Source organism: Tinamus guttatus, unplaced genomic scaffold, assembly GCF_059628265.1.
Source record: "Tinamus guttatus ecotype Peru unplaced genomic scaffold, ASM5962826v1 Tinamus_guttatus_pri_ptg000115l, whole genome shotgun sequence".
In the NCBI taxonomy this organism is placed as follows: Eukaryota; Metazoa; Chordata; class Aves; order Tinamiformes; family Tinamidae; genus Tinamus; species Tinamus guttatus.
This window is the reverse complement of record NW_028288649.1, coordinates 1,376,841-1,404,596: the sequence shown is the minus strand read 5'-3', so window position 1 is coordinate 1,404,596 and position 27,756 is coordinate 1,376,841. Positions and strand designations below refer to the sequence as shown.

Genomic DNA, 27,756 nt, shown 5'->3' with positions numbered 1-27,756 from the left:
GAGATCTGGTTTGGGTTATTTTTTAACTCTTTTCTTTCACTGAAAGCTGAAGTAGCCTGTAGATCTGTCTTATAGGTGATAAAGCTTGCAACATGGCACTTGTCACAAATTGAAGTACCAAGGATGATAAATGGAACAACCAGATATGTAAAGAGAATTTCAATCTTGTCTCACCCAGCTTGACGTTAATGCTGTTTGAGGATTGAAATGTAACTTTCATTGCTTAGATGCATTTTAAATGTCATAATCTCACTTCCCTATGCATTATATACAGCACACACAATACAGAATGGTTAGGAGTAACCGAGTTGAGAAATACAGTTTTTGTCCTGCAGATTGTAATCTTTTAGACAGCTATAAATGTAATTAAAAGCAGAAGTTCTGTGAGGAGCAGACTTGAAAACTGATGGGGTAATCTGGAAAAGGAGAAAAATAGTTAGGAGTTTTGTGAGAAGCAGAAGTATTATTTCCTGTATTCAGCAAGGGAAAATGTCTGAAGGAGAGATCTTACAGACATGTGCCATCCTTACTTACTATACTCTACCGTTTTCAGTTAACTTGTCCCCTAATTTGAATATTTACCACAAATGCAAGGGAGAAAAATGGGTTGAAGCTGAGATGGAAAAGACTATAGCACATACTGAAATAGATTTTGCAAGACCGACAAGACTATCTGTCAGGGAAGCATGAAGTTCCCATGCTTTAGAGTTTAGTAAAATTTCATCACATTATGCCTATCTGACATTGGCTGCTTCTTGCGAGCTCCTTGGAGTTTGAAGACCACCTGTTGAGAAACATTACCTTAATTTGTGAGAAATGTGAGCTACATTTTCAAGAAGTGACCATATTACTTATTCAAGATGGGTGGCAATGGAAAGGTATGAGTATGCTGCTGGTGATATCCAAAATCACTAGCGGGTGAAAAAAACCACAGACTCTGTCAGCAATTTTGGATACTATAAATATAATTTTGGTAAATGCAGTTCCTTCTTGCTCCTGTGTATGTCATGCAGTATCCTACCCTTTCCATTGGCATGGGTCCCACAGGCTTAGTAACCACCCCTTTGTTGGTAAAGGAAATAATTTGCTATTGAAAATCATCTATACCAGTGAGCTAGTGAAAATTACTTAATGAAATTACTTCAAAGGAAATCCCAGCCTGGGTGAAGTTCCTTCTTACTTCAGTAAGGCTGGGATTTCATCCTGCACCTCTGTGTTAACGTGCTCCCGTAAAGAAGCTAACCATTCTCAAGTACAGCTTTCCAGGATGTGTAGAAGTCTGCCACTTTGGGAACTTGTTGGGAACTGTATTTTCTTAAAAATATGGATATTTTTCTGAGTCAAACAAAATATAAATGCTTGTATGTGTTCATACTGAAATTCTCCCAGGGAACTAGCTGTGTTCCTAGACATGAATTGAGAGAGCAAGCACGGAAAAGACCAGCACAGCCAAGATTCCTCAGAGAGGAGAAAGTAAAACAAAGTGAACTCCTTCTTTCCAAATCATAAACTTCACACAACGCATGCAGTACACCTAAGCACAACCCAGCAGCTCCCTGGCTGCCACACTTTACTCTGCCTGTGTGGTAAGCGAAGATGCCAAGAGAATACAAGCTGGCACTACTTAATGTTTTTCTTCTGTGTGAGAGGACTCTTTCCTGTCACACCAGGAGATATATGTCTTCAAGAGGAGCTTAAGTGACAGAGTAGAAGTCAGAGAACTTTGCAGGGACATTGTGAGTTCTTTTCTCCTTTGTTGTGGATCCACAGAGTTAGGAAGCAGATCTCCGGAGGACTCTAGTCCAAACTCCTGCTCAGAGCAGGATTATTTAGGGCAGGCTGCCTGGGGCCATGTCCAGCTGAATTTCAAATATCTCAGAGGTGGAAACCTCACAGCTTCTTTGGGGCCATATTCCATTTTTTGACACCCTCAAAGTGCAAAATTCTTCCTCATAGTAAGAATCTCCCATGTTGCAGCTTGGCCATTTCCTGTTCCTCTTCTGAGAAGGGTTTACCTGCTTCACCTCTATATCTTCTCATTAGGTAGCAGCAGACAGCAGGAATATCCTCATTGAGCCGTGTCTTCTTAAGGTTGATCTAAGGCAGCTGTAAGCCTCTTGTTATATGCCATCTTCTCCAGCCCCTGACCATCTTGATAGCCCTTGGCCGGTCTCACCCCAGGGCCTGAGTGATCCAAGTGGAAAGCCCATAGCCATCGAGTAGGAAAGAGGCATGAGCACTGTGCAGATGGCCCAAGTAATAGCTCAGCAATAGGGAGCTGGATTCCCTTAGTGACTCAGGCTCACGCTAAGACATTCCTGCTGCATCTCCTCATTTCAGAGGAACATGATATAGCATTTAGTTTCTGAAGAGGAGAAAGGAAATGTCAGGATGGGAAGGCAAAAAAGAATGGCTATAGGAATTGTGTGATACACCTCAAGATAATTTCTCTATCTAGATAAAATAATGACTGGTCAGAGACATAAAGGAATAGGGAACCTCTCACACCTTCCTGCAATCATCTCTATTTAGTTATGTTATGCATAGAAAAGTATTATCTTATTTGCAGTTAGCATTGGCCTTTGCCCCGGCTCCTTCTAATCCAAATTTCCTTCTAATCTCCCCTTAATTCTGCTAGTATCAGACACCACACTTCCAGAACCTGGAGAACTAAGCAGGGATGCAAGCGAAGGGCTGGATGGAGTCTGCAGGCAGGCTCAGTTCTTGGTTCAAATGGAAATGCTCTGCAAGAGCTGCTCAGCCTGTGGGTGTGACTGCCTGCTGCAAACAGCCTTCCTCCCATTGTGCCCGTGCCCTGAAGCTACCAGCTCTGAGACAGCTTTTCTTCTAGACCACTTTTCCGGTGGAAAACCACAGAGATTTTTTTTTCTAATGACTACGGGCACTTCTAATTTAAATGTTGGGGACAACTAGACTTTGAACTTTCAGAATAATATGATATTTTTAAAATGGAGAGCATGTGTTTCCAACTAGTAGAGAAAAAAAAACTTGAGAAATGACTGCAAAATAAGAGCCCAGAACTTTGTGTAGAAACAACAGCCTAGCAGTGAGGCATTCGGAGAAAATGTCAATATGGCCACAATAACTGTCACTAGGGGAGTTTGTTGTAGTTATCACTAAGTAATATGAAACTTCTTGGGCAAGGATTGTCTTATACAACAAGAGGTTTTTACTCCATTTATTAAAATTATTAAGGCTTATTTTAAGCATAACGTATAAAAATTATTGCTATTAACAAAACATGGAAACGTAGGCTAGGATTTCTGTGACAACAGACATGTCTATGTCTGAATAATGTGCTTCTGCCATTTATAAAGACAAAAGGAATTTTGTGAATGCAGCCAGTGGAGCCTAGAAAGCAGTCCATCTCATCATAAGGCAGATTTGGTATGATCCGCATTTGATCACTGTTCTTCATTGGCTATATTGCCTACGTTTCCCAATAACAGGAGACATAAACACCCACTTCAGAGGTGATTCAATTTCACTGAAATGAATCCATCTTTTTAGCCAATGGGCTATAGCAAATGGCTTCTTGTAAGAAGTTTAAACACTGTGACGAAGGGGTAGTTATTAATTGCAACTTTGCTTTCAATGAATTTTCTATTTAATCTTAGCTTTAGCTGTTTTGACCTTGCAGTCATGTCTTTGGACTTCTGTACAGTGTATCATGCTCAATTTCCCTTCATTTTCTAGAGAGAGATCAAATAATGGATACTTAACAGTCCTTTGCCCAAACCAGGAGCAGACCCAATAGATGTGCCTCTTTAAGATGTTTTGATTCCCTGCAAACAGAAGCCCTTATGGACATTCAAACACTACTTCGCAAGGGAGTGCAGAGGAACTAGTGTGTGCAAATTAGGGGTCACAGAGCTGCCTCACATATACTGACCAGTTGGATGCAGTATAGTTCCTGAGATAACAAGCCCTGGTTCTACTCTGACTACTCTGCACCCAAGGCCAGGGCAGTCATAAGATGCCTCAGTGCTTGAGGAAAAGGGTCAGTAGTTTCTTTACTTTTAAGATGATTAAAAACAAAAAAAAATATCATCAAAAATTTGCTTGCATCTAGGGGATGTCTCTGTACTTCTACCATAGGTTTATCATCTAAGGTTAGATCCACTTCTGTTGTTGTTGGCAGGTAACACAAGTCTATTAACAGTTACATTTCAAGTATTGTTTCTTGCTGAACGCTGCCCAACAGACTAGGAGAGTACATGTCTCACAGCACACCACTTGCAGAGGTGATGTCAGCTTACTGCTATTTCTGCTGCTCTTCCAATAAGAAAGGGCCTATTTGACAGCCTTTAAAATTCTCATTTATTTTTTCTTAAATTAAAGGATAATTTTCAGTAAAGTACATGTAACTGAAGGGTCTAGCCTTATATTAGAAATTACTATCACCTCTGCAGTAATGCGAGTCTCACAAAACCCAATATTGACAAAGTCCAAAAGTGTCTAGATTTCTCAATATTGGTCCATAGCAGATATTGTATTTCTTTCTCTAACATCCTTTTTTTCCCTTTTTCATGTTCCCTCTAGCCAGAAAATTCAGCATGACGGAAGCATTCCCAGAAGTGACAACTGAATTCCTTTATGATGAATATGCTTTTATCTGTGATAAAATTGACATCCAGGAATTTGGGAAAGTATTTCTGCCAATATTTTACATTGTAGTGTTTGCCCTTGGCCTCATAGGGAATCTACTGGTGGTTTTTGCCATTGTGAAAGAAGGCAGTAAAAGGAGCATCACTGACATTTATCTCTTGAACTTGGCAATCTCAGACCTGCTCTTTGTGATCTCCCTTCCCTTCTGGGCTTCCAGTGTGGTCAATGGATGGTCTCTTGGGACTATTTCATGCAAAGCTGTTTCTTCACTGTATTACATAGGTTTCTTTGGGGGCATGTTTTTTATCACTGTTATCAGTATTGACAGATACTTGGCTATTGTCCGGGCAACGTATTCTCTGAAATCTCGAACAATGAGCCATGGATTTCTTATAGTTTGTGGAGTATGGGCAATGGCAATTTTAGTTTCAGTACCACATTTTGTGTTCACTCAAAAGCTAGAAACTGACTGCATTTCTGTGTACCCTGATGAGCTTAAGAATATCTGGAGGGTGTTCTGCAATGTGGAATTGAACACCATTGGGTTTTTTATCCCAGTCTGTATCATGTGCTATTGCTACTTTGGAATCATCAAAACCCTGCTGTCCTGCAAAAATCAGAAAAAAACACGAGCCATAAGGCTGATCTTAGTTGTGGTGGTTGTATTTTTTCTGTTTTGGTCCCCCTACAATGTGCTGATTTTTCTAGAAACTTTAAAGCACTATGAGCTATTTGTAAGTTGCAACCAAATTAAATCATTGGACTTTGCAATGCATCTGACTGAAACTGTTGCATTCAGTCACTGTTGTCTCAATCCTGTTATCTATGCTTTTGCTGGGGAAAAATTCAGGAAATATCTTTATCGTATCTGCTCACAATACTGTCCATGCATGTGTTTCTGTGGGCCCTGCAGTCGCTACCAGGTCAGTTCTTCAACTAGTTATGCAGAAAGTATTGTGAGCAGCAACATAACCATAAATACAAATGACCAGGATGGTTCTGTCTTTCTCTGAAAAGGAAGCTCTGTGATAAAGACATCTATGTAAATATATCTTCTATGGCTCTATGTAAATATGGCTTCTATGTAAATATGGCTTCTATGTCTCTATGACTGGCAGGCACTGAGAGATTGCCATTACCCATCTGAAAAGACTTATGACCTCAGTGAATCACTGGCATGGTTCTTGTTAAGCATTAAATATTCTAGAATAGCAAACATTTTTAAAACAAAAACAGTGCAGTATGTGAAATCTGGGTATAGAATTGAATCAAGAAAGAAGAAAAGAGGAAGTAGAAGAAAAAAACAGTGCTCTGTGACTAGAAAAGAAGATAGATGAGAATTTAATAATTGAGGACAGGGAAGTTATTAAAAAGTTTTATCATATAAATTTGTATGTAAAACCACGTCATGCAAATGTACATGGATGCAAACCATGTACATTAAGTACAAACCATTTACATTAAGTAAAAGCAGTACCTCAATGTTAGTAAAGGGTTTTTTTATGTTATATATTGACTTAAATTTGTATGAAAGTGATGTGGGGGTTACTGGTTGCAACAAATGTTTTACCTGTGCTTTCATACCAAATAAAATGTCTAGTGTTAAATAAGAGTTCTTTCTGAATATGTGTTCTGTACCAACAGTACACTTAGTGTTGTACAACTTGCAGTAATCAGAGCGAGAGCTGTTCCTAAGGATTTCAATTCTGATGTAGAGCTGATCCAAACCAGCAGAGTTCCTGAGGACACATTTACCATCAGCACTCTGCAACCTCCAGGTATCCTTTTTACTTTTGCAATGACTATTCCTTTGGTGGGGAAATGTCAATTAGACAAGACAACTGAGAGTCTGTTCCCAAGACTTCCCTCAGAAGGTCCTGCTGCTATCTGTTATGATGGCTAATGAGATTTTGTAGGTGTTGTGGATTAGAGTTATGTAAGTGGAAAATGTACAGTTCCCATCTACATAGCTGAGATCATCTCTACAAAGAAAATCAAGGACCAAACTTATAAAATGAGCCCATGTGGATTCAACTCTATTTCTATAATCTGAATAAACAATATAAATCTGAATAAATATTCTCACTTTCTAATCAGTATGAAAGAGTTGTTCTAGAAATACCAGTGCACGGATTAGGCGTTAACATTCTGGACCTTTCTACCACCATGTTTCTAAGACAGCTTGGAAGTGTGCCCCTATATTGAGTAATTTTCCAAATGCAATCATTCAACTGATATTAAATACTCCATTTTTTTGCTTCTGAACATTCAGCGTAGTCTACAGCAAAATGGATCTTCTTTATTAAATGCTTTATATTAGGTGAACATACTATATACACTCAGCCTTCAAATTTTCAAATATAAGCAGACATTAAGACTACAGACTTCTTGACTAAGATCAGCTGCAGTATGTGTGCCACCTGACATTAAATTCATTTTTGAAATTCAGTCAGCCTAAGCAAGTCAGATTAGAGAAGTCTCTCCTCTCCCCCACCTCCAGGCAAGTGATCCCCCCCTGCCTGAGGATGGTGCTTTTAGGAAGCACCTTCTGCTAAGATAAGCAGAAGAAAGAGGAAGGCATTTTGAGGCAAAAGAGGAAGTAATTTTCATAAAGTCAGTCTGAGTGGGGTATACTGCTGGTTGAGCAATGCAGTGTCATTCAGCTTATATTATTTTCCTTTTATTTTTCAGACAATGGTGAGTAACTGAGTAGAAAAAATAAATGGTGATGTAGTGCTGTGGGGCTGGAATAGAATTCTTTTTTTGAAAGCAAGTCTGCTAGTACTTGAAACAAAACTAGCTTAGTAATATTTGTAATATGTTTTGTGGGGCCTCGATGCCCAGAGGCATCCAAAGAATCAGAAGAGTTGAAGAGTCATGACATAACATCCGTATGAAGAGGCGTGGAACTTGACAGGCGTCAATGTCACTTGATATCGACAGTTCTCGACGTCCGTTGGTGCCAATGCCTGACCACCTGCCAAATAGGTCCTAGGGCAAAATCTGTAGACGCCAGGTGAGTCTGAGAGGCTTCGCGGCCACTCGATGGGGCATGATAGCCATTGATTTGCTTCCCGAGTGGTATGCATGGCTAGGACTAGTCAAGGCCTCTCAATCCTGACAACGGTCAGTGTTGATAGGCTTCAGAGCGTACAAGGGGCAGAAAGAGTGCCAGAAGGCTAGCCATAGACGCCAGTCGAGAATGAGAATTAAGGGCAGTTCTTGTTTGGCCTTTTTATCGACAGTTATCCATGATGCCTGTTGGTATTGTTCCCTGTCATGGACAGGTAAGGCAGCTGATCGTACTTATCTAAGTCATTCTCATGACTGGGATTAGGGTTTGGAAAATGATAAGCCGTTGGACCACATGTGAAATTTGGCTGCAAAGGGTATGCTAAAAGAAATATGACTCTACACCAACTCTGCTCCTAGAGCAACTTTTCTGTCGGGGCATTCAATGGGGTTGGTTTCAGATGGTCTTAGTTCCAAGTCAGTCTCATGTTTAAGGTTATGTTTAGGGTTAGGATTCAGAGAATGATAAAACTTAGAACTACACGTGAAGTGTAGTTACAAAGGGCATGCCAAAGGACATGTAGCACTACACCCAGTCTACTCTTAGGACTTTTCTCTCAGGGACTTTAGTGGGGTAGAACATTCGGCATGTAAGTCACTCTCATGGTTAGGGTTAGGGTTTGCAGAATGACAAAGCATGGAGTCACGTGAAACAGGGTTACAAAGGGCTTTACAAAGTACTAGACCAAGTCTGCTTCTAGGGCAACTTTCATCTCAGGGTCTTCATTGGTGCAGATCATTTTGGGTTCAAGTCACTTCCATGAAGAGGGTGAGGGTTAGGGTTTCAAGAAAGATGAAGCACAGAGGTCTACATAGAGTGGGGAGAAAAAAGAATGCCAAAGCACATGCAACACTACACTCAATCTGCTTCTAGGGCAACTTATCTCTTGGGGCCTTCATTGGGACTAGTGTGTTCAGGACCTAGACACTCTCATGGTTAGGGATAGTTAGGATTTGGAGAAGGATAAAGTGTAGAGCTCCATGTAGAGTTTTGCTGCAAAGTGCATGCCAATGGCTAGGCAACACTACACCCATTCTGCTCCTAGGGCATATTTGGTCTCAGGGAATGCAATGCAGCAGACTTTTTCATGACCTAGTCACTCTCATGATTAGGGTTAGGAGAAAAATAAAGTGTAGAGCTCCATCTAGAGTTTGGCTGCAAAACACATGCCAGAGGATATGCAAGGCTACACTCAACTCTGCTCCCAGGGCAACTTTTGTCTCGTCCTTCAGTGGGGTAGATGGTTTTGGTTCCAGGTCACTCTCAAGACTGGGATTAGGGTTATGGTTATGTTTAGGGTTCAGAGAATGATAAAGTGTAGAGTTTCATGTAGAGTTTCGCTGCAAAGGGCACAGCAAGGGACATGCAGCACTATACTCAGTGTGCTCCTAGGACAACTTTTGTCTCGGGCCATTCAGTGGGGCAGATTGTTTCAGGCCCTAGTCACTCTCATGATCAGGGTTAGGGTTAGGGTTTGAGCAATGACAAAATATAGGGCCATATGCAGCTGTAAAAGGCATGGCAAAGGACATACAACACTACAGCCAATGTGCTCCTAGAGGAACTTTTGTCTTGAGCCTTCTATGGGACTTGGGCATTTGGGACCTGGTCACTCTCATGATTGGGGTTAGGCCTTGGAGAATGATAAACCATAGAGCTCCATGTAGAGTTTGACTGCAAAGGGCATACAGAAGTACATCCAGCATTACACTCCGTCTGCTCCTAGGGCATCTTTTGTCTCAGAGACTGCAATGGGGCAGAGTGGGGCTGCCAAGGGCATGGCAGAGGAAATGCGGCCTGCACCCAACTTCCTCCCAAGACCACTTTGTCTTTTCAGCCAATCATGGCCCAGTGTTTAATCTGCCCCTCACCTTTGTGGTAGTCTTAGGGTTAGGTCCAAGTCCATGGAGTCAGATGCCATGCACCTGAGGGTTCTGAGGGAGTTGGTGGAAGTGCTTGGCAAGCTGGTCTCCATCATCTCTCAGCAGTCCTCATCAACCAGGGAGGTTTCAGATGACTGGACACTTGCCAAAGTGATGCCCATCTACAGGAAGGGTTGGGGGGAGGATCTGGGGAACTACAGGCCTGTCAGCCTGACCTCAGTATCAGGGAAAGTTATGGGGCAGATAATCTTGAGGGCCACCACACAGCATGTGCGTGACAATCAGGGGATCAGGCCCAGCCAACATGAGTTCAGGAAAGGCAGCTCCTGCAGGACAAACCTCATCTCCTATGGCCAGGTGACCGCCCAGTGGATGAGGGAAAGGCTGTGGACACGGTCTGCTTAGACTTCAGTAAGGCCTTTGACACAGTCTCCTGCTGCCTTCTCCTGGAGAACCTGACAGCTCATGGCTTAGACTAGTATACTCCTCACTGGGTGAAGAACTGGCTGGATGGCTGGGCCCAGACAGTGATGGTGAATGGAGTTAAATCCAGCTGGCGACCAGTCATGAACAGTGTTCCCCAGGAGGACAGTGCTGGGGCTGGTCCTCTTTAATATCTTTATCCATGTCCCAGATGAGGGGATTGAGTGCACCTGCAGCAACCTTGCAGATGACACCAAGTTGATGAAAACAAATTTGAAAACTGTGGTGAGGTGTTTCTGAGAGTAGCTACAACAAACTTTGCATTGTTTCCTCAAGCAAAGCAGTGCCTGACATAAGTGACCAGACTGTTTCCACCTCCAGCAAGAACTCTTTCAGTCTGAAGTTCCGATAATAACACAGTCTCCATCTCTTTGTCTTGCTGTGGAGCTGGAGAGTTTTGCTGGGAGAGTTTTGTTCCCTTACAACAAGACTCAGTGGACAAGGAATTGAACTAGCACTGCTGATCGTGTGAATCTATGCTATTATTATTATCAATATTATTTTGCTTCTGTTATTTCTAAAGGAAAAAGCCAGTAGAGGGAGCCTCATTCTCTCAAGTGGCTGTCCTTTAGTGCTGCAAGGAGACAGCTCAGCTTTCCCTGACTTTCCAGCCATCGGTAGCAGAGACGGGTTTATTCTGCTGTCCTTTAAAAGGCTGGGGGGAAGAGGGCGGAAGGAGGAGCTGGGAAGGAAATTACCTGGAGATGCTCCCTGAAATGATACTTCCTAGGTCTACAGTTTTAGCTTCCAGCACTTTAAAGAAATGACTGCATAACATGCTCATTTTAGGAGATCTGCCTCCCTACTTTTTTTTTTTTTTTTTTTTTTGGTCTGAATTACAGATTATAAACCCCTGAGAAGAGTGCTTTCTCCTTATTTAGGACATAATCTTTGGCTCTCCCAAATCTAGGATGAGAGTATTTCATGGTGGAATATGCAAAATGGTTTGATCGAGTGCAGGCAGGTATCTCTAGCTGAACCAGTCATTAACAATCCCTCCTTTGTTATCAGAGGATGAATGTTGCTATGCAAATATATTCCTACCACTACCTCTTACCCCTATGCAGTCTGAGTGCCGTTATCTGAACATTAGGCCAAAATTCACTGGATTATTTATGAGCTTTGGTCCATAAAAGAGCATTTCATTGCCTTCAATAAATTTTGAACCAAACTCACCCATTTCTGTTTCACTAACATAAAATCTTTCTGATATTTTTGCTTTTCAGTTTCTTCATAGGCAGATGTATTAGCAAGGACTAGTAATAAAGTTCTCCTAATGAAGTTATTTATATACTTTAGATGAATCTCCATGGATACAGGGAGAGAAAAAAAAGTATTGTTCTACTTTCTGACTTTCATTGTCTTGTCTGCTTTCTCTATTTAAGATCTTGGGAGCTGCCTTTCCTTGGTTCATTGTGCCCAGAATCTCTTAGCATTAATAAATTGTCTGTTCCTAGTATGTTCCTCTCATGACAACTGTTCCAGCACATTTGTAAAGGGATTCACTGAGATATTACAATAAATATTGTGCCTACTTCTATGACTATCCCAATAGGGATATACACCTGGAATTATGTAGAAGTGTGTGTCATGTACATGATGAATCACTGATGCAAAAATTATAATACCAGAACGCTGTTGCAATCCTGTTAGGTGGGACAGTAAAATATAAAACACAAAGAAAATTTAACCTCCTGAACTGGCAGACTTGAGCAGTATTTGTGTGGTTTCTTGATGGCACCAGCATCACTTCTGCTTTCACTATAATTCACTTGCCACTCTTTAAATATTCATTGTGGCCATCTGCTTGAACCATGCTGGTTGAACAAGATATCACAGCAGCATTTGATATGCATCCCAACCCTTTCTCCTTCTCCCCTTTTCAGCCTTTGGGCTTTCAGGACCTAAGCAGCATTTTGTCTTGCTTTTAATCATGCCGGTCATTTTTCATGATGATGACTTAAATTCATCACTCAATAGCTTAAATTTTTTTAAAGGATAAAGTTTTTAGTTCACCGCATGTGCATCAATTGTGATGCCTTTAAATGGATTAGCAACAGAAGTAAGAAATAGAGATCTTGCAGCACATTCAAAGGCAGCATGCTTTCACTTTCTACTGGTGACACTGGGTCACTGACAAAAACAGTGTGTGTCTTAAAAGTCACATTAAAAACAAATGAAAAGGAACGGCTCCAGTGAAAATTCAAAGCAAAACTGTTCAGCTCTCTTGAGGAAGCAACTGTGGTTTAACAGTTGGTAGTGACCAAAGCCCATGATACGGTTAGTGTTTCTGTCTATCACATAGAGCAGAAATGCATGGATAGATGCATCCTCAGTCCCAGAGAACTCAGAGTATAACATACCAAACCAACAGTTATTAAAGCCAAAAGAAGTCTTGTATTGCCTTTGATGGTTTTTGGATGTGTCCGTGAAGTCCCAGTGCTTCCAAGGAGCTCTGTAGCTCTCCATGATTGTAATTAAAGATCTATGAAAAATATAAGCAATTCCACCGGGTCCTCTATCAAGAGCTGTTTTTTTTTTAACACATCAGAGTGCAAGAGAAACCACCATTAATTGATCTGTTTGTGGAAACTGTGCAATGCATTTGATAGCATTACAGTCGGTACTGCAGTCTTTTAGTTCTCTCTCTGAGAAAAAGGATGAAGGTTTTTGTCTATATTATTTTCCCCTCTTCTTGCTTTCTTCTAAAAACTCTTTTCATGGTGTACCTTAGATACGTTATATCTTGGTTGCAAAGCATCAGAACAGCATCAACTTTCCATAGTGTCTATTTATATTGTGACATGCTTTAATATGACGATAGACAACTTCTCACTCCCTCTTGTTGAGTGCTGTTTAATTTTTCCAAATTCTTTATCCAGAGAAGTTTTAAGAAGAAATGGGGGTTGCAAACAGCAATGTCAACAGGATCTTGTTGGCTCATGTTGACTGTTCCAGTCCTAGTGCTGTTCCTAATCCTGACACCTGCACACTAGTTTTGGAGCCCCAGAATTGGCAGAACTGCTCTTTCGGATCAAGGTTCTGAGTTATATCCCAAAGCATGTGGAAATGTGTCATATAAACTGTGTGTGAAGCAATATTTTGATGAGTCATGTAATATAAATTATGACTTAAAATATCCTTTTGCATCTACACTGCACCAGTCTGCTTCAGTCTGCTTCTGCTTGGCTTCATGGTGTCTTTTTGCTCCCTGCGCACCCTTGCACCTCTCTATGTTGCTATTGCCTCTCGCCAACTACCCAGGTTATTAGGCCCAAGTGCAGGCCTGCAAAGCTTGTGCTAGGTCCGGAGGGGCTCAGGCAATTTCCAAAGTTTCCTGTGCTCTGGGAGGGAGGGAGAGTGAACAAAGACTCCTTGACTGTGCAACCTCATCTTTCTTGGTCACTTTGCTAGGGCAGTTTTGATCACATGCAGAAAGATCACATATGCAGGGTACACAGTGTATCACATACACAGAACTTAAAAGCACAGAGTAATTATTCTCCAATAGCCAGGACTGACGAGCTACTGGCTAAGTATTAGTATGCACATTGCCCCAGCAAGGCATTGGATGAGTCTTGGCAGCCCAGCAAGCTGTCAGCTGGGCAAGAGCTGCCCTCCCCCTCTCTTTGCAATGGGCTGAACTTCTGTGTTGCTCTCTTGACTCCTTGTTTTGCCTGTATGATTTTATACATTTTCCAGATCAGTATCAGTGTTTTCCCTCCTGAAATCTCAATTTGCTGTCTATACCAGTCTCAACAAACTTGTCGGTGCCCGTTGTTTTACTCTATGTGCTTTGCTCAGCTTTAGCCAATGTGCTTTTCCATAGCTCATCCTCACATGTTAGCTGTTACTTCGGGGGTCTTAGCTGAGGTTGTGCAGCTGGGCTGCTTTGAAACCAGGCCTTTGTAGGCACAGAGCTGAAATATGAGGAAGAGGATTACAAGTGGGGCCCTCAGAGTGACTCTGACTGAAAGGCTACCTCTGCCAGTGGCTTTGAAATGCCAAATAGAGGGATGTTTTTCTCACATGAACATAGGTGAAGCTAGTTGTCTTTGTAAAAGTGGGATTCAGCACCAGAAGCTTTTCAGTCCTTCAGTCATGGTTTTCCTTTCTGCGTGTTGCCACCCACTTGTCTAGTAATAATCTATCATTCAAAGTATCTAATCTGAAAATGGAGACCTGTCTTCCTCAACCCAGTTTAATGTCTCATCTTTCATGTCTCATGAGAGCGCTGCAACCAGCAGGCCAGATTGCAGTTAGTTTGTTGGTGGAGGCAGCTGTCAACCTGCTTTGGCTCTGCAACTTGCTTTGGCTCTGCAGCAGGTGTCTGCCTGCGCAGAGCTGTCCTCGTGGTGCTTATGGATGGTTTTGCAGAAGCCTGCACCCCAGCATGGCTGTATACAAACTACGGGGGAGGCTAGAATAGTGCCCTAGCACTAGGATGGTGTTTCGCACTGGAACAGGCTGCCCAGAGACATCGTGGAGTCTTCTTCTCTGGAGATCTTCAAAATTCGCCTGGATGTGATCCTGTGTCACGCGCTCCAGGTGTCCCTGCTTGAGCAGGGGCTTGGACTAGATGAGCTCTAGTGATCCCTTCCTACCTCAACCATTCTGTGAGTCTGTGAGTCTCCTGATTTTAGACAGTCTTTGTTTCCCTGTGGTCCCTCTGAAACCTTACAAATAAACCAAAGGTTTGTAGCCAGATTGGAAATGCAGAATTGCTCAGAAATCTAATCCCGTTGGTACTCCAGTCCTTTTGAGGAGCTACAAAGGCATTATTTAAGGAAAACTCAACATGAATGGTTAATAGGTCTCATCCTCTTGAAGGTAACCAGTATTCCTAATGTATCCTGTGAACTTCTGTGACATTATGCTATCTCCTAATATGCTTATATTATGCTTATACCAACATTAAACAGGTTGGAGAAGCCAAGTGCCTGCCCTTGCTCAGGGTCTCCTTCCACAGTCACTCTTCGGCACAGGAATGTTCGTTCAGCTGCAGATGTGCGTGCTCACTTGTGGAGGTGGAGCCCCAAGACATCTCACTTCAGCTTCCCCTGGTGCCGGTGAGACTAATCCAACCTCTCTCTAAGTCACAGGTGTTATAACAAGAAAAAAGCTTTCCGCAAAGACTTTTCTTCTCCATGCACAAATCCCCATATTTTTTGAACTTGTTTTGCATTTCAAAAGATACTAACAGGAACAAGTTTCATTTGGCAGACATGCATAAAAAGAAAACTATTCCGTGTTTGATGTACAAAAGCAGCAGAGGACTCAAAGATTTGTTCATGAGTAGTTTTTGACTGTATTGAAATACTTCTTTGTTTTGTGGATATTACAGTTCTGACTGCAAATCTTTGCAGTATTTCTCAGCTGCCCTTTTGAGTTGCTGTTGTTGACATGTGCATGTCAGCAAGTGAGCATCCAGTTTATTCTCTGACATAGTAAAACTATTGAGACTTGTGCTTATGTTACTAACACTATTTAATGCTCTTTTACTATTCTGTTAATCTTGATCAGAAAAGTTTTCACAGATGCCAACAGGGATGTGACTGCATCCTTTGATTTAAAAAGTCTCAGGCATGTTCAAAAGAAAAATTGAAGAGAATTTGAAAATACTGATTTTGAACAATATCCTATTTGGGTGAAGAAAAATCAGTACATAGTGAAAAATACTCAACACTAGATTCTGCTCATTCCTTTTCTTCAAAGCTTCTCCAAACCTTAGCTCCATCCATTGAAAATGTGAACTTGCATGCAGCACCAAAGCATCTGAACCTTCAGTCTGACACAAATCTGCTCTGTAATCTTGTTATTCATTCTCCCTGGTATGATAGATTTTATTTTCTCTTTGTTTGTATTCATCTTCTATTTTATCTTCTCTTTTCTTTATCTTGTAGGTATTGAGAGAATACTGGGAAGTGTATTAAGTTCATGGCCTCTCTCTACAGAGAAAAGTATTAATTGATTATTGATTATACAAAGAGCATTGGTAATAGGTAATAGTCATTAATGTGTGGGTGGTCAAGATTAACTAGAGTTTTTTTCTTTAAAAGTACTGTTTTTAACAGATATACTGTTAGAAAATATCATTATTGTGTAACAAGTTCTTCTCTTATTCTCTGTGTGTTGTTTCTGAGATATGAGAGAGCAGTAGCAATGTGTGAACATTTCTCAATACAGTTTTGAAAGCAGGAGGAAGGGAAAAGGTGTTAAAATTTAATTTGGATGATGTATAGCTTTAACTCTTATCCAGGCTGTCTCTCATGAAAGATGTGAAGAGATACTTCTAAAATAAGACTAGCATAACATTATTAGGCTAGAAAGATTTTTTTTCACCCTACAGAGTGAGAAAAATCAGTCTCACAAGCGAAGGGCTAGGAAGCCAGTGATAGTTATGGCGTTCGGTTCCTATAGTGACTGTTAGCATTTAAAGTGTCTTTTCATCTAATGATTGAAGTAGTTCTAAAAATCGCTTTCCAGAGAGAGCTCCTGGATGAGTGTAGTATTTATTATCCTGTATACATCTATAATAAGATGAGACAGATCAGAAACCGAATTTGGGGAAGAGCCAAAGAAAGTTTTGCTGGAATCTGGATGTAGGTTAACTTGTCTCTAAACCCTGCTGCTTGTTTATAGCTCTCTAAATGCTGCAGAGATACGTTGCTGGGCAAAAATCCAATAAACCTGGAACACAGCTTCTAAAATATGCTGAAGAATACACTAGCACAGCTCAATAACACTCTCTTAAGCCAATCAGGCTGTTTGCAGATAAAATAGTTTTAATTCACCCCAGGGCCTGTTTCCCCTGCAGCTCTCCGCGAGGCCTTTGGGATGAATAATAATGATAGGACAGTTGTAATGGAAAGATTCTATTCCGACAAGTAGAGATATAAATTATAACTTTTCAGTGTACTAATACTGCTAATTTCTTTGAGAGAAAGAAATTAGGCATTCCCAAATTAGGCAAATTAGGTCCAAATGCCCAAATTAGGCAAAGAAATCTGGCATTCGCAAAGCTTTGATGCAGAGCACAGGCATGAAATTAAGTGTGGGATTCCTCAAAACAGATTTATGATAAGCATCTGAAAAGATATGAGGACCAATCTGAATCAGTTAAGAACAAACTAAATATTAAGAAACAAAAGTGGAGAGAGATAATCAAATAATCAAAGCTAGCAGTGAGAACTACATCTTCATAGAACATGGGTTTTGAAGACTGACTTTCAATCCCATGATCACAAGCAATAGATACTACAATTTGACTAAGTTTCATGAGAGGGCACTTTTTTGAAGTTTGGATTAATCTTTTGCAGTGGATTATGGTTTTCTTTTGAAACTGCCTCTCCTATGACCATCGCATCGATTGCACGGCATCATGTAGATAGCGGCTTTTTAGGACACTCCTGGTGGCTCCACCGCTGGCAGTCACAGCTGGGAAGGAGGGCTTCTCTCATGAGTGATTTTCTGCATCCCAGGAGCAGATCCCTGGTTGCTCTACATGTTATTGTTCCACTGAAATTAGTAAGCGTGCTGCAGGAGAGGAGGCTTCCAACACCACACCCAGGTGACAGTGAGGAAAAATCTACTGATGTTTGGAAAAATCCTATACCAGTCCCGAACCAGCACAACTGGTCCACAACAGTTGATATCCACATGTCTTCTTCAATGAAAAAAAAAAAAAAGACCTTAGGACCTTCATATTAAAATAATTGCATCCCCTGCATTTCATGGGCTTTCTAAATCAGAAACCCACAGATAGAACCACAGATAGATAAGATAGAACCCACAATCAAAATAGATTGTCGCCTCTCAGGATACCATTGCTATCTGAATTATACAATGTAAGGCAAATTTCTTCGTGTAGCCCCTTTTACAGTAGGCTGCAGGTTGGGAGTTAGCCTCTCTCAAAGGTAAGAAAGTGCAGATCCCAGAAGCTCTGACAATGGATACAAAGGTAGATGATGACAAAGCATCCCTGGATTTCAAGAAAGCTTACCTTTCCCATCATCCTAGTGTTTTCCTCGATAATATATTTTATTAACACAGCTGTGTACTTTATGAAGTTAAAATACATAACTTTAATCCCCTCTTCCTCACCCAAAGGATCTTTGGATCTCCTGTCATGCCTCCTTATCTGTTTAAACCTGTGAACATGCACACAAGGGCAGCAGCAGTACCAGCTCTCTCTCTTGCATCCAGCCTTGCTTCTGCTGTATTTGAAGCTCATTTCTCTAATTCCTTCTCTTAGGGAGGAGTACCTGGGGGAGGAGAGAGGAAAAAAACATACCCTCTGCTGAAGTTCAGAACAGAAATCTGTGTAGCAGAGATGCCACCTAGGAGTGAATTTCATACAGAAACATCACCAGCCCTAGAAACGTCTACAGGCCCCTCACTACTGCCACTTTCCAGCAGAAGACTCATTTGCAGGAGTTTTGGAGACCATGGTGTTGACCTAGATATTCATTGATCAAAGTTAATGGTAGGACCTCCACAGGAACAAAACCAAGCCAGTACTGAGTGCTCCCTAACAGTAGGCAGCTCTAGAAGGAGGGTAGGTTCACATAATTAAGTTAAAATAAAATGGCACTTATAGCTTTTAGACAAAATGCTTCCAACCAAATTTGTATTCTGTGCCAGAATGTCAACATAGGTTTATACCAAAGACCGAGAGAAAAGTATTAATCTCAACTGTGGTAGTGAAGGAAAATGCAAAACCAAACCAAACCAAACCAAACCAACCCAAAAACTAGCTTCAGTTGTAAGGATTATAAGTAAATGCCTAAGTCTAAATTTAGAAAAGTTAAGTTATATTAACCTATCTCCTATTTTTCTAAAATTTCAGAGTTTTATTAAAATTTTACAGGATTTGGTACATTTGTTTTATGGGCAGATTATTTCTTCCAAACATGCATTTTTCTACTGTTTCCTTATCTCTTTTGTCCTGTGATTTTGACAGGTGAATCTTCCCTCTGTCACAGACTTCCTCAGAGCAGTGACATGTACAGAAATGTCTCTGATGTTTTAGATTTTTTTTTTCTGCACCTTATAGCCTGGCCTAAACCACTAGCCTGATACCAAGGAGGTCTTTGCAGAAAGAGGTTTAAAACTGAGAGCCTCCACATGAAATCACACTGGCATCAAACCCAGTTAAATATATTCTGCCTATCAAAATTCCCAGTTACAAAGAAATTTCAGTTTTCAAGCTGTCCTGCAATTTTATTTGTATGCTCTTCATTTCCTACTCTAGTTTGCCATTGCCACAACCAATTAAATGGTGTCCTTATGATGAGGATATCCTTCTTCTACACGATCTGGGCTGTGAATTATGAATCTCAGTATATTAGGAGTCATATAGTCCTTTGAGGTGAAAGTCACTGTGTTATTCCTAAGCAGTTGATATGTAATTATAATTCAGAGTTGGCTGCAAGACACTTGCCAATTTTTTCATTCCCAATATTGAAAAATGATACCTGTGGGCCAGGGATTTCTCATTTGGTTGATTCAGATTAGCAGAGAAGCATGATTAGAATGGTGCTGTTGATGAGTCAGGAGAGATACAGAGATATTCTCTTTGTGACCGTCATTTAGGTTGAACAGAGATTGTCACCTGGCAACAATAGTAAAACTTTCTCTCCTTCCTTCCCCTTAGCGTTTACATTAAAAATAACCATTTCAGCAGCAGCATTCTTCTGTGAAGGCTGAGCATCCCTGCTCTTTTAGAGTAATACTGAAATGAAATCTCATTTTAAAATAACGCCAAATCAATAGTCCTCCAATTAAAAAAAAAAAAAGAGAGAGAGAAAACCAAGCAGGACAGGATAAATAGTTGTAAATGATTTTTGTTTTTAAACATTATTTATTTCAGATATCAGGAGGTGTCAGCAACACAGACAAGGAAATTTGCTTTAAAACCTATTTTACGGAAAGTTTTCTTTGAAGAGAGATTTGCAATAAATGTTCTATATGACAGATAGAGATTTCACTAGTACAGGGAGTATGAGATATCATCCTAGTGGTCTTCTGCTAATTACTTTTCAAAATCTAGCTGAGGCAGACAGCAACATGCACATTCAGAAAGTGGTCAGTGAATAAGCCATTTCTGGCTTCTGTTGTTGCCCAAAGCCATTAAATCATAGAATCATTACAGTTGGAAAAGACCTTTAAGATCATCGAGTCCAACCGCAAACCCTCCGACACCCTGCCTGCTAACCCATGTCCAGCTATGTAGCGTCTCAGCTACACGTTTCTTGAACGCTGCCAGGATCGTGAGTCCACCACTTCCCTGGGCAGCCTGTTCTAATGCTTGGGCCAAAACCAGTGCAAATCTAGTATTTTGAAAAGAAGAGAATGGGTATATGATGAATATGACACATTTTTGTGCACCTCATCACCAGCATGTAAAAGCATTTTCGTGTTTTTTTGTGTTTCTAGTGTGGGATTTGCTGTCACTGTATCAGACTACTGGGACAGAACAGACATAGGAGAGGATGCCTTCCCTCCTCCTAGCAGGGTGAGTCCAGACTGGTACCCCAGAGTACTCTACGCTGGTAGTAAGTCTACCTTGGCTAGCTTTTAGTGAAGAAAAGTGAGGAGCAGAAGTTAAGACAATCTCTTTTATTAATTTCTTAGTGTTGGAGTGATGTGATCCTTCTGAAATCAGATCCCAAACCAGGCAAAAAAACAAGCTCTAAAGAAGATGTTAAAAAATACTTCAAAGATCTTGAGAGCTCTGGTCATCTTGGGATTTTTTTTTATCTTTCATCAACATTCTAAGAGACCGTCTGCAATTTAAAATACTTTCCTTGGTTGCTATGTGTTTTCCTTGCTTTTGCTTTGTATTTTCAGCCATTCTGGGACTGTCAGAAATATAGAGGCTCAAGAAATTTTGGTGGATTTACTAGCTCTCTGACAGGACCACAGGGACATTTTCTTTTGGTGTGGACCTTGGCATGTTTGTTGCAGCCAGTGATGCTGTCCTGGCTTCAATAATCTGAAAAACCAATGAAAAATAATACAAATAGAGAACAACTCCCCATAGACGAATATGGGCATAGGCTCTGAGCCTGGAGCTTCACCGTGTATTTGCTCTCCACTGTTTGCCATCAGGGTTGCTATTCTGCTGATGAGGGAACAGTAAGCTTAGCTAAATACCAGAAACAAGGGCTAAAACTGAACAGGTATCTTCACAGTCTGTCTTTGTTGACCTTGAGTGACTGGTGTTGAGCAATTCTGTGTTTTAAGGAGGCCTTGAGGGCTCCGGGAGGACCAGCAGTTTTGCTGAAAGGGCCAGCTAGTTTTGACTACCAATTGTCATTTCAGGAACTAAGTCAAAAATCATAAATCAGTTTGGAGCCAGTTAATTGGGGTGGGCAGCTGCACAGAGGCTCTCGTGAGCAGTATGGCATTGACAGCAGTGCAATGGCAAGTCAATGTCTGTTGGTTTTGCTCTACAGTGTGAGCACGGCAGATCCAACACTGTGGAAAACCATGTCAGAGAAGCACCATGCGGGGCTTGCCCATGGAATCAGGTCCCCAGACCTCAGCGTCCGCTTTTGCACTAGAGCCTCTCAACATCCTCTCTGTTCTGCATCCTTCAATACACCAAAGGGTGTCAGAGGCAAAGAGCTTGGGAGTGGGGCAGAGAGCTCTGGTGCAGATTTCACAGGAACTATCTCAGCCCGTCTCCACCTCGCCGAGCCTGCTGACACCTCACCTCTGCCAGCCTCTTTGAAGGCTTGTGTGTGCGCCGCTCCTCTCGGTCCCATGCATCGAGGGGGATTACTGTGGTAATACGAATAGTTACGAGCGACTGGCATGGGCAGCAGGTAATAACCGTGTCCGTGGTGCCAGTAACCTCCCTGTGTCCTCGGGGGCACCTCACCTGCAGCCCGGGCGGCTGTCGCCTCTCCCCGCTGTAGCTTTAAGGCCGCCCTCTCCACAGCGCCCCTCCTCCTGGGCTCTGCCTCCTTCTCTCCCTCCCTCCATCCCTGTCTCCCTCCCTCCATCCATCCATCCATCCTCGCTTCCCCCCATCCGTCCTTCCCTCCGTCCCTGCCTCGCCGCCGCCGGGCTCTGCCTCGCCCGCCTGCCGTCAGCCATGGCCGACATGAAAACCGGCATCTTCGCCAAAAACGTCCAGAAACGCCTGAACCGCGCGCAGGAGAAGGTGCGCGGGGAGCCGCGGGATGCGGGCGGGGAGGGGGGTGCACACCGCGCTGGGCCAGGCCCGGCGGGGCCCCGCCACCCCCGGGCGTGAGGCGGAGGAGGAGGAGGTGATGAAGGCGGCGGCTGCTGCGGGCGGGGGGATAGGAGGTCGCCTGGGGCCGCGCTTGGCTCCCCTCCAGCCCCGGCTGGGTGCTCCTGTCGCCGCGGGGTGCTCGGCCCCGGTACCCAACGCGTCGCATCCAAGCATCCCCGCTAGCGGCCGGGATGCGGCCACCCCCTCAGGTCAGCTGTCAGGGCACTGCCAGAGATGGAAGATTACATAACCGGCCCATTTATTGCTTATCTTGAACGAAATTCCCTCTGCTGGGGCGCGAGGTGATTCAAGTTCCTGCGACTGCGGCCGTGGCTGTTTCGGGGTGGCCGTGACCTCCTCGACGCCCTCTGCGTGTGCGTGGCGGGACCCCCAGGTGGGCTGCCTGCCCTTCGGAAAAGAGCGTCCGGGAGCCTTGCTTTGGCGCCTGGGCAGCACAGCTGGACTGGGACTGAACCCGCTGTGGATGGGAGCACTGGGCGATGCTGGGTTACATCGCTGATCTGCGCTTTTCTCACCCTCTGCTCTTTAGTGAGAAATGAGGCTCCCCAGTGGAGCCTCAAATGGCTGGGAACAGTCCTCTGATAGCAGGAACACATCCACTGGCCCGATGCGTTCATAGAAATAAAGGTTTATCAGTCTCCAGGCCTCTCATCCACGCATAGGCGCACAAACACGCACGCTCTCAGCCTTCCTTCTAAGAGGATTGTATTTCCTTTAATATCCACCCAGCTCATCCTCCTGAACTAAAGGGATCCTCCTTGCAGCGCTCACTTGGCAGCTGAGCAGTCCAGCTACAGAGGTGCTGCTGGAGCTGCTAAATCTCTCGTGTCAGTAATCCGCGGCGACCACCCCGCGTACCGTGCTGCTTGCAGAGAGGCCCACACCTGCTTTTTTTTTTTCTTCATCAGCAGTTGCTTTAGTTTTGCAACTGCCTCTTCATAGCATGACACCGAAACTGTGTGTGATTACATTTATTGCTTAGAAAGCTCGGAAAACTCTTGCTTTATTCCAGCCTGGTACTGAACAGCAAGGAAAGTCCGGATGTATGTGGGGGATTTTTGCAAGAGTTTTTGTTAACAGATCAGGGCCTTGTTGGTCCTTGTTTATTCTATTCTTCTTTACTGATAAAAGCCAATGGGTGTAAATGTTCCACCTAGACAGCTCTTGTTTAGCTATTCTGTACATCTCTCAGAGTAGGACCCTAGATGCTCACATTAAACCAAGCAGAAAAACATTTGTGTATGACTATATATAGCATGTGTATCAGCTGTTTGTATGGTTTGTTATAAAGCTCTTGTCAGCATGAATTTGAGAGGCAAGTTGTCGGCAAGTTAATGCAAGTCATCCTTCTGAGGGCAAATATAACCTCTGTTTGCCTCCAGCCTGTCTTCTGTGTTGCTATATGTTTTACATAATAAGTCTCTAAGGAATTAAGAGAGATTACTTTTTTGTTCACTATTCCCCATATTTCTCTGCCTATAAATCCCATTTCCCTTGTGCCCTCTACTGAACTCTATGGATCTCTAAGGGAATAAAAATTACAACAATTAAAAAGCAGAAAAGTCCCATGCATAATCATGACATTATTTAACAATGTAAGAGCTGAGGCTGTCAAAGGCAGCTGATTAATTTTCTTTTTTAAAATATTCATGTCTACCTCTCAAGGTCATAAAATACTGACCTCTTCAATACCAAAGTCACAACGCATTTCCATTTTTGCAAATCTAGACTGGAGCTGTTTCAGCTAAAATGCATATATATTCTTCATTTGTTTGAAGAATTGGGTCAGTAGTAGGAGTAGAGGCCTAAAACAGTCTCCTGCCACCTTTGTCCACGGTGTTTGTCAGTATTGTTGTCACTGAGCATCCAGTGAAGCACTAGGCTAATCCTTAATATAATGTGTGCAACTTTCACGTGTGTCTGCTCCAAGGTGGGAGGTCTCTGCAGAAATGTGTGGGTGTATCAAAGCACACCTTATTTTGAGGGGCTGAGGTACCTTTTATTTTTTTTTTTAAAGTCAGTAGTTCTGTACTGTTGTCCAGTAAACTGTATCTAGGAACTGAAAATCTGATTTGTGATTGTATAACCGGGATGGGTTTGTGAAACCAGCTTAGCGTGATTTTTAAATACTTTCCAAGTAGTTTTATTTTGTTACTTATATTGCATTTGAGTGGCTTCAATTTATTTAATGTGTCCCAATATTCAAGCAGTCTTATAGCACATTTATAAATAGCTTTCAGTTACTGGTTATTCATGTAACATTTGTGTTAAGAACTCTCGAGACTTGGATGCATTTGCCTCATGGAGTGGCTATCAAATATAAGCCTTCAACCTTTTTTTTTTTTTTTTTTCCAGTGGCAGAATCATTCTCTTCAATTCATTGTAGACAAGGAGAAAATTTAGTTGTACGGTACAGTTAGTGCATGTGCCTATATACATGCGTGTCTGTTCAGTATTTATATGACAGAAGTTAAATAACTGCCATGAAAACATCTTCTTATATTTTTGCTTAAGGCTTTTCATTTTATACAAACCTATCTGTCTTCCCTTAGAAATGTTTAATGCATGAGTTCTATGAATGGAACCATATGATGGATATGATGCCATTTTCCAGTTTTAAACAAACAAACAAACAAAACCCAGTTATAGAATAACTACAGATAGAACAAAAGGAAATGGCCACAAGTTGCACCAGGGGAGACTCAGGACATTAGGAAGAATTTCTACATGGAAAGAGTGGTGAAGCCTTGGAACAGGCTGCCCAGGGAAGTCACTGTCCCTGGCAGTGTTCATGAATCTGTAGATGAGACACTTAGGGATGTGGGTTAGCAGGCAGGGTGTTGAAGGGTTTATGGTTGGACTCGATGATCATCTTAAAGGTCTCTTCCAACCATAATGATTCTATGATTATTACAGATGAGTACACTAGACTTCTGGTATTTGTATGATAGAGCTGATAAGATCAACTCTGTGGGTTTTTTCTTATAAAATTCCAGAAAATTTTGTAAATTACTTGTACCTCATCCCTTTCCATAGTGTAATGTTCCAATAGCTTGATACTGCAATGACATTACAAAACAGTGTAGGAGTAAAGAAGGAAGTAGGATCTCATATGAATTAAAGTGCTACGGGAGGAAAACAGCTAACAAGAATAATATACAAAATGCAAAAGGATTTTAAAGAACCTTAAGTAATAACTGGCCACTCAGCTCTTCCCAGTAGCACGTGAGCCCTGGCGCTCAGATTTGGTCTCATGATTTTGATAGGAGAAATGGTTCTATGTATGAATCTACTCTGCTCTCCATTGTGTTTCTTCACTGACTTTTCCCTTAATATTCAGAAAGTTTGGATTTGATGGGGCTTTGTAGCATCTGCTGGAAGCTTCCAGCAGTCAGGCAAAGAATCTGAATTACCATTTTAAAAGCATCAGATCAATTTAGGAGTGAATATAAAAGTAAATGAAACACTCCAATGCTTAAGGCTATGTTTCTATTGAAAAACAAATAGATGTATTTATAACTGAGACTGGCTGAGCCCGTCCTGAAGACAAGATGACTTGGGTGAAGCGGCTCAGTTGGGATCTCTAGGTTCCGCTGGAAAATTGAACTTAAGCTGCCAACCCAAATGATGACCCTAGTAATAATCCTGTTGTCCTAACTATTTAACTTAACACCTGTAACTAAGTGCACACGCTCAGTGTTGGCAACACTGATGAAAGTCACACTCAGTGAGGCTTGTTCCCTGGAGTTTCCTAAGCAGCTTTCGCGAATCCAACAACAGGCTTTTTGAGGTTCATCTTCTGGTCAGCTGAATGCTCTGTCCTATCCAAACGTTAAATCAGTAAATACTGTGGGTCATGAGAACTTTGGGGGTAACTAGTGTTACACTGACTATGTTACTGCACCTGTGCAGACCTGCAAGTGTGGTGATACGATTCTAGAAAGCTCAAGCTTATAAAAGCTAACTGCTGGCTTATGGCTTAAAGTACTGACCCCAGATGTGTTAGAAGAGCTCATACCCTGAAGCTATTACAGTATTATGGCAGACCCCAAAGTTGAATAACCTGCTGGTACAAGCACATCACACACAATAGGAGCAGCTTTGTCTTCGGACAATTAATTGTTCCTCTCTGAGTTGAAAAGATTTTAAAATGAGTTTGAAATCAGTGGATTCTCATGTAAATGGTATAGTGTAAGGTACAGAATGCCATTTCTCAAGCATAAATAACCTTGAATTTATATTTAAGAGGGCGCTTAAGAGGTTGTTTGACACATTCGTCTCAACAAAGCAAAATCAGACATAGTTAAATTATTCCCTAGGAGTGATTTTCTTGTCCTGCTTTGCAAATATTTAAGGAGGAGATTTTGCAGTCTCCCTCAAATGGACTATATCAATGCTTAGTCACTTGCAGTTAGAGGTTTTTTTTTTTTTCGTCCTCTCATTTAGTATAAATCTCCTATTTCACAGCTGAAGCCTCTTCTTCCCTGTTCTATCTTTGCTCGATGCAGTAGAATTTGCTGCCTATCTTTGTACCTCAAAATTGACAAGTAGCTTCCCTCTCCATTCTCCTTTTGTGCCAGCATGCCCTCTGATCCAGCTGACCTTGTCAACAGAGCAAAATAGTGGCTATTATTGAAATATTGATTCCTTTCTCTTCTTTCAATTTCTAAAGTGCTGTTTCAAATACCGAGGTAGATTCTGGGCTCCCTGGGTGCCAAGTATGTGTATTTAAAATAAATAAATAAATAAATAAATAAGGACAACAAAAACAAAAGATGGGGGAATGCTCCTTCCAGTTAGGTTTTAATGTGCCAGGTTCCCTGTTGTGTCTTCGGTTTCTCCCCATATGCAGTGACGATCCTGACACTGTGAGCCACTGTGCAGTGCAGTGCACCTCCTCCTTAGCACTTGTCAGGTTCAGAAAGCACTTCTTCCTCAGTTTTATGAGTCTCTGTGTCTCCACATTCACTGACCACAGCATTAATACCAAAGCTGCCTCTTCCTCTGTTCTTGCTAGATAATGTCTTCTTCTCGCTTGTCTTCTTTTCCTTTTTAATTCCTAATCTTGTGTGTGTGTTCCTCTCCACGCTACAGATGATCTCTTGGCATTTGTCTGTCTCGGGGCATTTCATTAAATCTCTCTCTAAAAACATGCCTGCTACCAATTGGTTTGATTTGAGTCTCAACTATTTTCCCCTTGGCTATGCTTCCCCCCTCAGCAAATCCTTTCTCTCTGGCATTTTAGTACTGCCCAAGACCTGAGGTTTCTCAGCCAAGATCTGCCCTTTGCTGATGGGCTGCGGGGCTGTGATGGGTTTCAGAAGGAGCCTCTGCTCCTTCCCCCTTCCTCCCCAGCTGATGTAAATGGTGAGGGCGAGAGACCTGTGATTGGGAGTGGGAATAAACTTTGCCTGTCACTTCTA

General features: G+C 42.0%; 2 protein-coding genes across 3 annotated transcripts in view; both read left to right on the top strand.

Annotated features, from left to right (window-relative positions):
* The first annotated feature begins 4,540 nt into the window (after window positions 1–4,540).
* On the top strand, window positions 4,541–6,118 carry CX3CR1 (C-X3-C motif chemokine receptor 1). Its single transcript, XM_010221075.2, has 2 exons — window positions 4,541–5,671; window positions 5,758–6,118. The coding sequence occupies exon 1, from the start codon at window positions 4,551–4,553 to the stop codon at window positions 5,640–5,642; it is 1,092 nt and encodes a 363-aa protein (XP_010219377.2). The 5' UTR covers window positions 4,541–4,550; the 3' UTR covers window positions 5,643–5,671; window positions 5,758–6,118.
* Window positions 6,119–22,072: 15,954 nt separating this feature from the next.
* Window positions 22,073–27,756, top strand: part of LOC104565073 (amphiphysin) — a 187,769-nt gene continuing 182,085 nt past the window's right edge. For both annotated transcript variants that reach the window (XM_088521095.1, XM_088521094.1), the window contains exon 1: window positions 22,073–22,240. In XM_088521095.1, coding sequence (XP_088377221.1) covers window positions 22,172–22,240 — 69 coding nt within the window. In that variant the 5' untranslated portion in view covers window positions 22,073–22,171. The remainder of the gene's footprint in view (window positions 22,241–27,756) is intronic.